The following is a 12988-nucleotide window of genomic DNA, read 5'->3' on the forward strand; positions in this document are numbered from 1 at the left end:
GCCAATGCATGCAAACAAATAGACGAATGGATGTTTGAAAATTTACCAAAATGCTACACAGTGTAAATAGTGGATGTTTCTTTGTTTACATTTCCCTTACCCGAACACCTCACTTCGGCGTTCGTGTTCGTGAGTTTTCCAAAACATCACAACCGATTCAGCAACATGAAGTTAGAAACGGATTGGGGATTGGGAATTCGAATCCCGAATCTGAATATTTTTTTCACATTCAGGATTCGAATCCCGAATCTGAATTTTTTGTCAGATTCGGGATTCGAAACCCGAATCTGATTTTTGTTTCATATTCGGGATTCGAATCCCAAATCTGATTTTTTTCATATTCGGGTTTTATCTTTTGCACATACGGTGTCCTTGTAACTATACTCTTTGCACCTTACTCTTATCTATCCTCGACGTTGCCGTGCACCCTGGAGATAGTTAACGGTCCTGAAGCACTTCCCTGATTGCAGGCATCAACCCTCGATGACGATAAAAGAAATACGAACAAGGTCAATATTCATTATTTCATCCCCCTTCTAATGTACTAGGTGCTCGTTGTATACGTGGGTAACTTAAAAACATAAACAACCGATTCTAGGTTTATCGGAGACGTTTCAGAATTACCATCGGTTTGATGACAAACACATATCAGTGATCACTAATTATATTATGTTATTTTTAAATTCAACCCTCCGAGTAAAACATACACCAAATAACGTTTCTACCAGTTTCCTCACACTTCAACTAGAATGTAGCCACGTGTACTTGAAACGTCAACCTCAGACACACTAAGGTCGGGTCGGACCAACCTTAAATTTTCACCTTAACTAAGGCTACCTTAGCGTAAGGTAGATTCGTGCAACGGGACGTCAACCTTAGCAAACACCTAAGGTTAAAACTTAGATAAGATAAGGTGATCTGAGGTTGTTTTATACAACGGCACCCAGTCTAAGCTCTTTGTTCTTGTGGACAAGGCGTCCGATCTCGGGACAGATGGTCGGAGTCGGACATTTTATGGCTGTTATACAAATGTATAAATTAGATATTTTCATACAGGGTAAAGGGGTTCAGAGGTAATGTAATGTAAATTGCTAGTCCAACTTACCCGTTCACACAGAAAGCTCCAGGGTTGATGTTTGTCTGGTAGTCGATACACCTCCCCAACACCAGCCCCGTATTTCAGGAGTTGTTCCCTTGGTTACACACTGACCATCGGCTAACACCTGGTTTGTGACCAGTGCCAGGAACACTGCCAGTGAGTTTGTCTGTAACAGCATTCTGATGATGATCATCCACGGTTAGTTCGACTCAGACATCTGCTACATTGCTGTTGCTCGGTTCAGGCCCTGTGACCTGCTTGGGCTTATCTCTGGAATTTGTTCTTTGTCAATGTGTAAAAATATAGGACACCTTCTGTGCAGTTGTGTATTGTCACAGGTTGTGGTAAAATACAAATATTGCATGTTTCTAGGTGTTTACAAATTTCCCATGGCCTCTAAACCATTCAATGTTCACAAAACAAGGCATCTGCTATCAAAACCGACCACCATTGACAACATAGATTGAATATTTAGAGAATAACCAACGAGGCACGAGTGATTACGGAAATATGCCCGAGTTGAAATAATGTTCACAGTTACGAGCCTTGGCGAGTCACTGAACATTATTTCAACGAGGGCATATTTCCTCGTAATCACTCGTACCGAGTTGATTATTCTATTTATTACCCATAATGTAATCAAAAAGAAGAACCACGAAATTTAATCACCCGGAGACAGGACTTGTGACCTCAAACAGCTGATTCGTATTCATGCGCGTATTAAACTTCTCCAGCGGTAATAACATAACTACGCTATGGAAAATAGGTACCTAGTAAAATCGCTTGAAAACACTTTGGCAAAACACAACAAAAAATATTTTTATGGAATAATTTATTAACATTTGTTAATAGGATAAAACGATGTTTTAAATATCATTGAGATGTTGGAAGTGAAATAACAGCTAAGAATAGTGTATGTACAGAATGAAGATTTAAAAGTCCGAGGCGTTATTCATTAATTGAAGAGTAACTGTTTATTGATTGAACAGTGCCTGGTTCTATGGCATGGACGGGTGACGGTGTAGTGTTGAAAACACTTTGGCAAAATTTCTTCTCACTCTTCATGTCAATTTATCGGGGAAAGTCAACGGTTAAAAGTTGGGCAATCTAATAAAAGACAACCATCCTTTATTAAATCTCACGAATACATCTAGAAAAGTTGTCAACGCACTCTCCTACCCAGAGTTTCTGTCAAGAAACTCAACAAGTTTGAAGATTAAACAACATTTCGATTTTGCGTAAGGCCAGTCTCTTCTTATTATGAATATGCGCGTTTGTTTACAAACAAAGAAAAGTCCGGTCACGTGATATGCAGAAAATTAGCCTGTGGCAGTGATGTTATGCTAAGTCATCACTGTGCCGGAGTGTGTTGTCAATGAACTTGGATCATGAAAAGTAGTTCCGTCAACCAATCACATTTCTTCTCTGCTTAGCTGACCAATCAACGTTGAGAATCACTGAATAGCACATGTGCGATTATCACATAAAAATAATCACCTGTGTATCCTAGTCCGTATGGGTAATAATATAAGTAATGTCACCTTACACCCGAATCCATTTCGCTGACTATTATAACAAAACCAAGGTTGCTGAGCAGCCCCGCAGAAATTATGACGTATGTGGTGTATAATTTCATCCAAACGTGTTGAACGGATTGGCAATCACTAGATGTTCATAAGACTGTGTTTAAAATAATTAGTTATCAGGAATGTACTAGCAATGTAAGCAGTGATGTTGAATTAGAACTACTATTTTTAGAAACCAAACTTGAATTTTTTGTCGTATGGGGTAAATAACATCATACGATTTCGGCATGTTTAAAGGGAACCTGAGATTAATTGGAAAACATTTTATGGAAGACATGTGGACACTAAGTTTCCAAATTTGAGGCAACATTATTATTATTATCGTTTTGGACACAACAAACACAACTCTAGACATCTCAGCACGCAAAACATGTGCAGTCGCATGGAGGCCTTTGGTCATCATCGTTCCTTAATGTACTATAGTTGAAAACAACTAATAAGGGCTCAAAACACTTTACAAATCACATTCTGTGTTTTCTTTGTTTTGTTGTACATATAATACTACCTTTCACATTTGCAATAAATAGAGATTATTGACCGAGTGTGTTTCCGTATCATTAATATCATATATTAGGAATAAAAATGTATCATGCGAGGCTTATACGGTAACTCACGAGGTTCATATTCTCTTTATCAAATATTGTCATTCTGAAAATTACTCTCATACAAGAAGCAAATCGGACGTGAATTTATATGAAGAGAATCGACCGCTCGCGTAAGAATACTTAGCAATACACCAAGGTGAAGGTCGTTCATGACAGCGGCATATGGTTGTGAGTGGTCGCTAGTACAGAGCAAACATAACTCATGCTTAAAATAAGATCTTTCTGCCTAAAAAGAACAACACAGTCGAGCAGGGTTTTCTTGGCAGTGTTTCTTTTCTCATTGCGGGTAATCACCTCATCAATATCAGTTTCTGATACCTGACTGAATCGATTCGTCGTCTGTATTGTGATCGATAGATCGAAATCCTTGAATTGGTTGCAATTGATACCTTTCTTTCGCCTTTCAATCGTGCCTCATAATCCGTACCTTCAGTTTGAACGAAGCACTCCGTTTCATGTTTTCCAAATTCAGTTACTGCAGTAACGACTCCAGAACCTCTGTCATCAATTCTTACAGAATCACAAATCTTGAGAATGGGGGCAACCATGTTTGTTTACAAACTCGTCCGCGCGATGTAAACTCGCGACGGCGTCATCAATGAAATGTTAAACGTTTTAGAATTCGCATGGCGTGTATGGAGTTTTGTGTAAGTAGTTCGTGGATTGACGTAATTTGCATAGTTATCAGATTTGGATACCAAGTTTATCAGACTGCTTTATTGCACCGATAACACTCTCCGTTAGATGATAAACAATTAGAACATGTGTCATTTCTGCCGTGATATTGCTGGATTATGCTTAACACGGCGTAAATACCACCTTACTCACTCAGTCACAAAGTGGCATTGGCGGAATGGTTAAATTTGTCACCTGTCGCAACATCATGCCTTTTTCTATTCCATGAGTGATTATGACTGTAAAGAGTGTGCGAAATAGCCAGTAGCCCGTGGCTAGTAAAATTACGTCAGGCCAGTAAATCTCCACAGTCACTGGCCCGATTCATGCTGTCATTTTGTAAACATATTACTATCTCCGACTTGTTAAGTTATAATACACTTTTAAATCATGCAAGATTATGGCCTGATGAAAATGTTCATCATATTAGCAGCTTATCTTGTGTAATATTTTGATTAGTTTGTAAGGGGTGGTGGAGTAGCCTAGTGGTTAAGGCGTTCTCTCGTTACGCTGAAGACCCGGGTTCGATTCCCCATGGGCACATTGTGTGAAGCCCACCTCCGGTGTCCCCACCGAGATATTGCTGGAATATTGCTAAAAGCGGCGTATTACCCAACTCACTCACTGACCTAGATTTTACATTCAAATTTCGGGCTAGTTTATTATTTTGTGGGCTAGTAACTTTCAGGCATAACTAGCCCGACTGGCTAGAAAAATTGGAAACAATATTCGCACACTGACTGTAAAATGGACCATGGGTCTGGTGAATGAATCAGATTGTATATCTTCCAACGTTACATCCAGGAACATTTTAATTGTTCGCATGAAATTAAACTATAACCATTTGCGCTCATGCAAACATTAATTAACATGAAAATTTTGCATTGTCAAGCTGTACATATTAACATTTTGTTATACTAACAGTTCAGTCGAAGAGACACAGCAGCATCGTCACATTCCATAATGGCAATCACCAACAATAGCGTTCGAAGTTTAACAGTTTTTCATGATAAGTGCAAGTAGTAATCATATGTTGAATAACAGCAATAAGGACGTGACTACTGCGATCATCACTGCAACGTGTACTCCAGTAGAAGCGAGATGAGACGAAGCGCTTGTGACCTTTTCCTTATCACATTCCATTTCCCTTGGATGGTCCACACAGAGCATTGTTTGGGGTCCTCTGTGAAATATAGATACAAACCATGTAACTTTAACCTAGATATTCAACTAATTTCCGGAATAACATTATGTTCAAGTTACACAGTTTGGCATATTGTCCGTAGTTTGGAACAGTTCAACATTATATATTGGAATGTCCCCAATGTACATAAGACAAAATCTCAGAAATGCCCTTGATCGAGAAAAGTGATACATTTTCCCAGAGACCATATAATCTATTATCTGGTCTCAGATTTTCCCTTTCTGCAATATTGGGCCCCAACTTCCTTTACGGTTCTATTGAAAGGACAACACTGCAGTTCGTTAGTGCATCAGGCAAGTATGAGACAAATGGTGTCTGGTGGAAACATTAAACCAAATGTATGTATTGCTTTTAAATCGTTTCAATGTTTCATTTTCTATTTTATTTAGGCGCAAATAGACCCAATTTCCGTTCCAAATCGACCTTAAACTTTAGCACCACCAAAACCCTGCTTATGTGTTTGTAGTTTTGATCCATCATTTGTGTACAAGCAGAAAACTGAAACACATGTAGTAACTTTCCATGATATAAGGATCGCATCTTAAACGTGACAAATGATTACTATGGTTTATCACAAACCTTAGGTTATTAGGGCCAGATTTAATACTCCTGTATGGAGTTGGGTTTATGGGGACATGTAATGTTGTTGTTTTCCAAGACATAATTAGTTTGTAGATGAAGAAGACATTTTACACATCAGCCTTTGTACGTTCACTGCACAAAATATGTTTACGTTTTAAACGTGCAAAATATTTATGAAGCTGACTGACTGACTGAGTTTGGGTTTTACGCCGGTTTTAGCAATATTCCAGCAACATCACGGCGGGGACACCAGAAATGGGCTTCACACATTGTGCCCATGTGAGGATTCGAACCTGGGTCTTCGGCGTGACGAGCCAACGCTTTAACCACTTGGCTACCCCACCGCCCCATATTTATAAACGTTTACATCAACACACTTATCTTAAAACATTCAAGGAACTTGAATATCATTTCAAATATAGGCTGGAATGGAATTCACACTTGAAACGGAATGTCCTATACAAAATTACCTAGGACTGTCCTCACAGGAAGATGTAATGTCTCTAGCCCTCAGTCGCTTTTTCAGCTGAGAGATACTGTCACTGTTACAGGTTGATCTACAACAAACAGAGGATAATTAATTAACCCAGATACATGTATATCACAAGATGTGTTTCTAGGTTTTCCATCATATCATGCTTCTCTGCAGCCCCTATTTTACAGGAAAAGGAAACATGGAGAACCTTCTTGGTCACGATGGAATCGGCATTAGTAAATATTTTCCTATTTAGCATATTTGTGTATGCCATTTGCCCATTATTATTCTTGTGGTACATTCATTGTATAAAACCGCACTCAGAAATTATTCGCCCGTTTTGCGTCGCTGCCAAACATTAAGTCTGAAAGCAGACAATCAATTTATTGTCATGATGACCATCCACCTACGTATTTGTGAATCGAGAACAATCATCAACCAAGTCAGCGAGTCTGAGCACCTGATCCTGTGAGTCGCTTCTTACGACAAGCATGGGTTACTGAAGACCAATCCTACCCCTGTACCTTCACGGGTCTAATGTAATGGAACATCATGAGATGCCCCTACATCAATCAAGTCAGCGAGTCTCACCACCTGATCCTGTTAGTCATTTCTTACGACAAGCATGGGTTACTGAAGACCAATCCTACCCCTGTACCTTCACGGGTCTAATGTAATGGAACATCATGAGATGCCCCTACATCAACCAAGTCAGCGAGTCTGACCACCTGATCCTGTTAGTCATTTCTTACGACAAGCATGGGTTACTGATGACCATTTTCAACTCGGATTCATGGTTTAAACAGAATTATTTTCACCAATTAATATAGATATCCTGTTTTCAAACAAGCTCTAAAGTGCTAATAGACGTTATATATGAATCGTATAGAGTATTTTCTGGTGTAATTTTGAGTGAGTGAGTGAGTTTAGTTTTAAGCCGCACTCAGCAATATTCCAGCTATATGGCGGCGGTCGGTAAGTAATCGAGTCTGGACCAGACAATCCAGTGATCAACAGCATGAGCATCGACCTAGGCAATTGAGATACGATGACATGTGTCAACCAAACCAGCGAGCCTGACCACCCGATCCTGTTAGTCGCCTCATACGATAAGCATAGGTTACTGAAGGTTCATTCTAACCCGGACCTTCACGGGTGGTGTAATATTGAGCTGCATCGGTGAAACCTGCAATGGTTAATAATAGGGAGGGACGCAGTGATAATGGTTAAGTATAAATGCATTATTCATACATGTGCTTACCACCATCAGTCCTTGAAAACGTGTATGCAGGACAACAGATTACACTACTGAGAAACACCTTCAAACGAACCTTATGTCTTGTCCTGGTATATGAACCATAAGAATATTGACGTTTGATATTTGGCTAGCGTTCATATTCGGTATTTCCCAGGTTGAAAAGAAACTGGAAAAAACAAAGAAAGATGATAACTCGGCATTGTAAGGCATCCGTACAACACAAACCACGACAAGCGAGCCACTCTAAGGGTCATAGAAGATGTATTGAACATTAAACCAGCTTTTTGCATTTTGCAATTAATCCTCACAGAATTTTGGAGAAATGAGGGTGCGAATGGTAGCAGAGGTTCTTCTTAGCACATGTACAGCGAATATTCAGATAGTTCTTACCCTAAAGCTATGTACTATGTATAAATATACCTACGATAGATCGCGGAATGGCTGGTCCAAGCTTGCATTCAGCATAACCTGTGCGTCGCCAGTGACATGGGATGCAAACTGTAAAAGAAATGAAAGAAATGTTCCATTTTCTGCATTGAAATCTGACCATTAAGAAGGTGATTCTACAGCCATTGGCATGGGACGTAAACTGTAAAACTAGTGAAAACAGTGTTGCATTATCTTCATTGAAATCTGACTATTGAGAAGGGGGTCCTTCAGAAGACACCCCCTACACTCTAGGCTAGTTAATAGGCTGCAGCCGTACCAGGCTCGGGGTACACTGCAACACAGAGGGTACACCAGACCGTATATCCCGAGGGAACGAATTTATCTTACCGTCGTGGCTGCCTCTTGTGTTTTATAGTATATAAACACAATGCTGTACAAGAACTACAGTTATGCAATTCAAATGAAACATGTTGTTTTAATTCTGTCACAACAATAACTCGGTGAAACAACGTCACTATAACTGTGAGGCATTAACAATAACAGTTCGCAATATTGAACTGCAGGAGAATCACAGAAAACAACATGTCACTAAAGTTTGTACTTTGTGACCTCTAAAACATCTGATAGAACAGCCGATAAAGCGAAGGAATGTGCCGAACTCATGTCACAGGGGAAGTCATTTTCTCACAATAACATTTACGTTCTGAATGTTGCAATTTTGAAAAACTGATGTTTGGTTTGTGACCCTTAGGGTGGGTTGATGGTTCAGGATCGCAAAATCGCAAAATAGGTCATCAAGGTCAAGTTCTCTCAGTTCTGCAAGTTCCTTTGCCTTCTAGCTGGCGTGGTTCGACAGAAGGCAAAACTCATGTCTCCCCAGGTGTTGACCCATATTTCACTGACGGCGCTGCCGTTAGGCTTTGTCGGGGTGGCGGTGGTGTTAGACATGGGGAGGAAAAGGATGCATAGCGTTGGAAATAGCATGGCTCACATGCATCTTTTGCTTGTTTGATACCTGCTGATAGACGGCAAGGGAACTTACACTCTTGTCACTCATGATTTGGGCACTTGCAAAGTTACCGCGAGTGAGGATCGTGGCTCCAGTGGCACGGATACATTGGTTTGTGTAAACCTGGGACAAACCACAACACTTGCTGAGGGTAGACATGAAGGAAGCTAGTGTATTCCTCCCGACAGGCTTGTTGTTATACTAGGTAGAATCACTGTCGCAGAAACAATCTTTCGGATACTGCCACAGTCGATTGCAGTCGGGATGTAGCTTATCAACGTAGGTAACGAACGATGTCACTGGGCAGAAAGGTGAATTAGGCTGCTCCATCATCAATCCCCAAATGACTCCTTATCATCCCTGTGTTTTTTGGTCAGTCCTCCAGCATTTCTCTGTATATAACGGAGGCCAGTATCAGAATCAGTGTTCACTACGAATGTAGTTTTCGTCATTTTTTCCATGTTTGATGTCTGATGTCAAACTGGACCTTGTTAGTCAATCCATATGGTGTCTGGGTGTTCAAGTGCATAGACGAATAAAGTTTCACTCGATCAGAATCAGAGATCACTTCTTTGTGTTTTGTCTCACCCTTACCAGCAGCCTTCAGCTCAAGCTGATTTAAAGATTCGTTGGCATCGTTGAATCGCCCATCCTTATTATGCCAAAGTGTCTATTATATGGCGGATATTTCAAGTATTTGTTGAGACTGTGCCTAATATTCTCCAAAGTTGATGTCATGTATTGGTCACCAGTTTGAGTTCTGATATCCATGTAGAAATGACTGAGCATTTCGGCTAAAGCCGTCCTGTTCCTTTTTCTGCCAGATATTCTTTAAAAAGTTTTCGGGTTCGAGAACGTTTGGCTGATATATCTTCTTCTGAATGCTGAATGCGAGGCGAAGCGTTTGGTGACCATTGTTTCTATAGGTAACTACAGCAGACGCTTATTTGTTTACTTGTAAACTCCTAATTGTGTTAACCTATGTTTCCATTGTTTTATATAGGTAACTACAGCAGACTCTCATTTGTTTACTTGTAAACTCCTAATTGTGTTAACCTATGTTTCCATTGTTTCTATAGGTAACTACAGCAGACTCTTATTTGTTTACTTGTAAACTCCTAATTGTGTTAACCTATGTTTCCATTGTTTCTATAGGTAACTACAGCAGACTCTTATTTGTTTACTTGTAAACTCCTAATTGTGTTAAACTATGTTTCCATTGTTTCTATAGGTAACTACAGCAGACTCTTATTTGTTTACTTGTATACTCCTAATTGTGTGTTAACCGATGCGAACCCCGTTAGAAGTAATTTATACCAGAGTTAGGCATATACGCAGTTGTAAGGGAAGCGGGATATACTTTTCAAGTTATACCCTTCCATACCGGGGTACATGGATTTTGTAAAAGCTGTGTTTTTGTCCAATCAAATTGCAGTGTTTTACATGTAAAGGTAAGATAAACACCTGTGTATACTTACCGTTTTTCTCAACTGGTGAATCAACTCATTATATTGCATTGTGTATATAGAGCGATTCTTAACACAGGAGACAACAGCTGAAGGTTAGTTAATCGGTAGTAGCCGACACTTTGGCCTTTACACATCAGTGTTTCCCGTTTAAGAAAACAATGCATCACAATTAACATCAGAAACTTGTCGAAATCTTACGCATATATCGTGCCTAGTGCTACATCTTTTATATTGCCTTGAAAACCAAAGTACACAACATGTTCCGTGGACGATTTAAAAGTATACTTGAATTAGTTGAGCAGAATTAATGAAACTCTAATAATGACCATAGTAACGAATCTGTGTCATTTGGATTTAGCTCTTGTAAAGTTTCACTGATATTTAGCTTTTGAATCGAAACAGCCGTCTCAGAAAAGTCCCACTTTTTATCTAATTTGCATATCTCAAATTGCATACGTATGTCATTGGGTATGCTTATAAATCACAAGCTTGCCACGTATAAATGCTTCAGTTGAATGATAATAAATGTTACTTGATATAACGTTAGTTAGTGAATAAAACGATAATAATGTACACACATTTTTCGACGCCATGGCCCAGAAGGAATACTCTGCATTGTAAGTACAGTTGTCAGTCTGTTGAAATCCAGGACAGTCTTCATCATACGTTATACCAGGCTGATTGGTCTGGGCACAGAACTGTAACCCGTCCACCATATAACCTGCAATGGGAGAAAACATGCATAGACAACCTCCAATGCGAATACATTACACATTTTACGGAGAAACTCTGCTTTTGTTCTTTGTCATGAGCCCGTCAACCATATAACCTGCAATTGAAGACACCATGCATTAACCACATATGCCTTTGGGGTTGTAGTTTGCCTTCATTTTGCCTTCATTGTTTGTTTAACGCTGCACTTATCAATGTTCCAGCTAGATAAGTTTTTTTATAAAGTAGGCTTTTTCACTACTGTCACTACTGTCATACCGCTTTTAGAAAATTGCAAAAGTTTTTTATTAAAGGTCACATGCAACCCAAAAATCAAACATAATTAAAACACAATTATCACTTATTCATGACATATAATATACATTGCTGGTAATGAAAAACATATAAACAAAATTATAAGCGAACAATCGCAAATCAAAAGTGCAAAATTGTGTACTTCGGTTTACTTCCCAAGAAACGAAGCAGCCGGGATACCGAACCCAGTCAGAGCGGGTGGGTGTGCACTCAAGTGTAACAGCTGGTTCATTTGCAGATGCCTTCACGGCTCATTGTGTGTGTATATATAGAGATGCTGGGTTTTGTAAATACATGCTCATTTTTGTGTATAACATTTTGCAATCAACAGACATCATTACATGTCATGTGTTCAAGTATCACACCTGCCTGTCTGTGTAATTACATAATGTGACAGAGACCGAACTCGGGCCATAAATCAATGCATTTTGTTTATGGTGTATAGCCTGATTGGTGTTAAGTTCAAATTGCATGTGGTCAGTGATAGCAGCTGTGTATTGAATACATTGTCAGACAGGCAGGCAGACACAAAGGTGTCAATAAAACAAGACATTGAGTTTTGTCTGTGACAACGACATATCTATATCACAGTTAGAAATTCTGTACAACGCTAAATAATGACATTGCTTTTAAGTATCGAACTGAGAAAGTGACTCGGTAAGAAGAACGTGTGGTGAAATAGACAAATGAAATTATATAAACAGTTAATTTACTGTCATAACATATAAAAAGCTCATGCCTGTGAGATATCAACAAAACATTAGAAAAATAGCTCACACCAAAGCCTTCACCGAGTATTCACCCGACAACCCGCTTCCAAGCTGCGCGAACCTATTTCACTGCGCACGTGCTATGAGCGCAGCCCAGCTGTTGAAACCCGTTTTCCCCAGAAAAGTGGGGAAAATTAGTGAAACGTTTGAACTCCGATTTCTCGCGTTTTTTTCATCGTCTTATTTTTAACTTTATAAGTTGAATTTGCATTTTGACGATTTGTTTCGGTAAGTCCATACCGAAAGGTATCAGAATCTGCAAAGTTGTGTTTTACGTTGCATGTGACCTTTAAGTAGGCTTTTTTCACTACTGTCATACTGCTTTCAGAAAATTACAAAAGTACATACAAGAGGCTAGGTAATATGGAAACATACATTCAGCTTTCAAATTTATATATAAAGACCATATAACAAACCCTTCATCCGTATAGGGGCGGTAGGGTAGCCTAGTAGATGAGGTAGGTAGCCTATTGTGCCCCGAAGACCTGGGCTCGATTTCCACATGTTTACAATGTGTGAAACCCTTTCTGGTGTCCTCGCCGTGATATTGCTGAAAGGGGCGTTAAATCCAAATTACTCACTCACTAGTTTTAACTTTATACTTACTCGGTCGCTTTACTGAACCCGCTGTTTGGTTTTGTGTTTGGAACAATTCCTTTCTTAATGCAATATATCTCTTATAATAATACAAAGATGCCTGTATAGTTACCTATGAGTGTATCTTCAAGCACTGTTGCTCTCTGTCCACGGTTGCTGTACATCTGTACGACACCGTACACACCAGACCAGAACATGCTCTGAAACGGAACTATCGAGTAAAACGTTGTGTGTGTAAATGTG

The 12988-nt window shown here is 39.4% G+C and overlaps 1 protein-coding gene across 1 annotated transcript in view; it reads right to left on the reverse strand.

The window, feature by feature from the left end:
- Nucleotides 1–4747: 4747 nt before the first annotated feature.
- LOC124262801 (ADP-ribosyl cyclase/cyclic ADP-ribose hydrolase-like) overlaps nucleotides 4748–12988 on the reverse strand; it is an 80204-nt gene continuing 71963 nt past the window's right edge. Inside the window, exons 3-8 of the mRNA XM_046697348.1 lie at nucleotides 12858–12945; nucleotides 10931–11073; nucleotides 7909–7982; nucleotides 7558–7650; nucleotides 6222–6308; nucleotides 4748–5148 (exon numbers count right to left, since the gene is read on the reverse strand). Of these exons, the coding sequence (XP_046553304.1) occupies nucleotides 4992–5148; nucleotides 6222–6308; nucleotides 7558–7650; nucleotides 7909–7982; nucleotides 10931–11073; nucleotides 12858–12945 (642 nt within the window). The 3' untranslated portion in view covers nucleotides 4748–4991. The remainder of the gene's footprint in view (nucleotides 5149–6221; nucleotides 6309–7557; nucleotides 7651–7908; nucleotides 7983–10930; nucleotides 11074–12857; nucleotides 12946–12988) is intronic.

This window comes from Haliotis rubra, unplaced genomic scaffold (assembly GCF_003918875.1).
Source record: "Haliotis rubra isolate DU_JTF1 unplaced genomic scaffold, ASM391887v1 Scf856, whole genome shotgun sequence".
In the NCBI taxonomy this organism is placed as follows: domain Eukaryota; kingdom Metazoa; phylum Mollusca; class Gastropoda; order Lepetellida; family Haliotidae; genus Haliotis; species Haliotis rubra.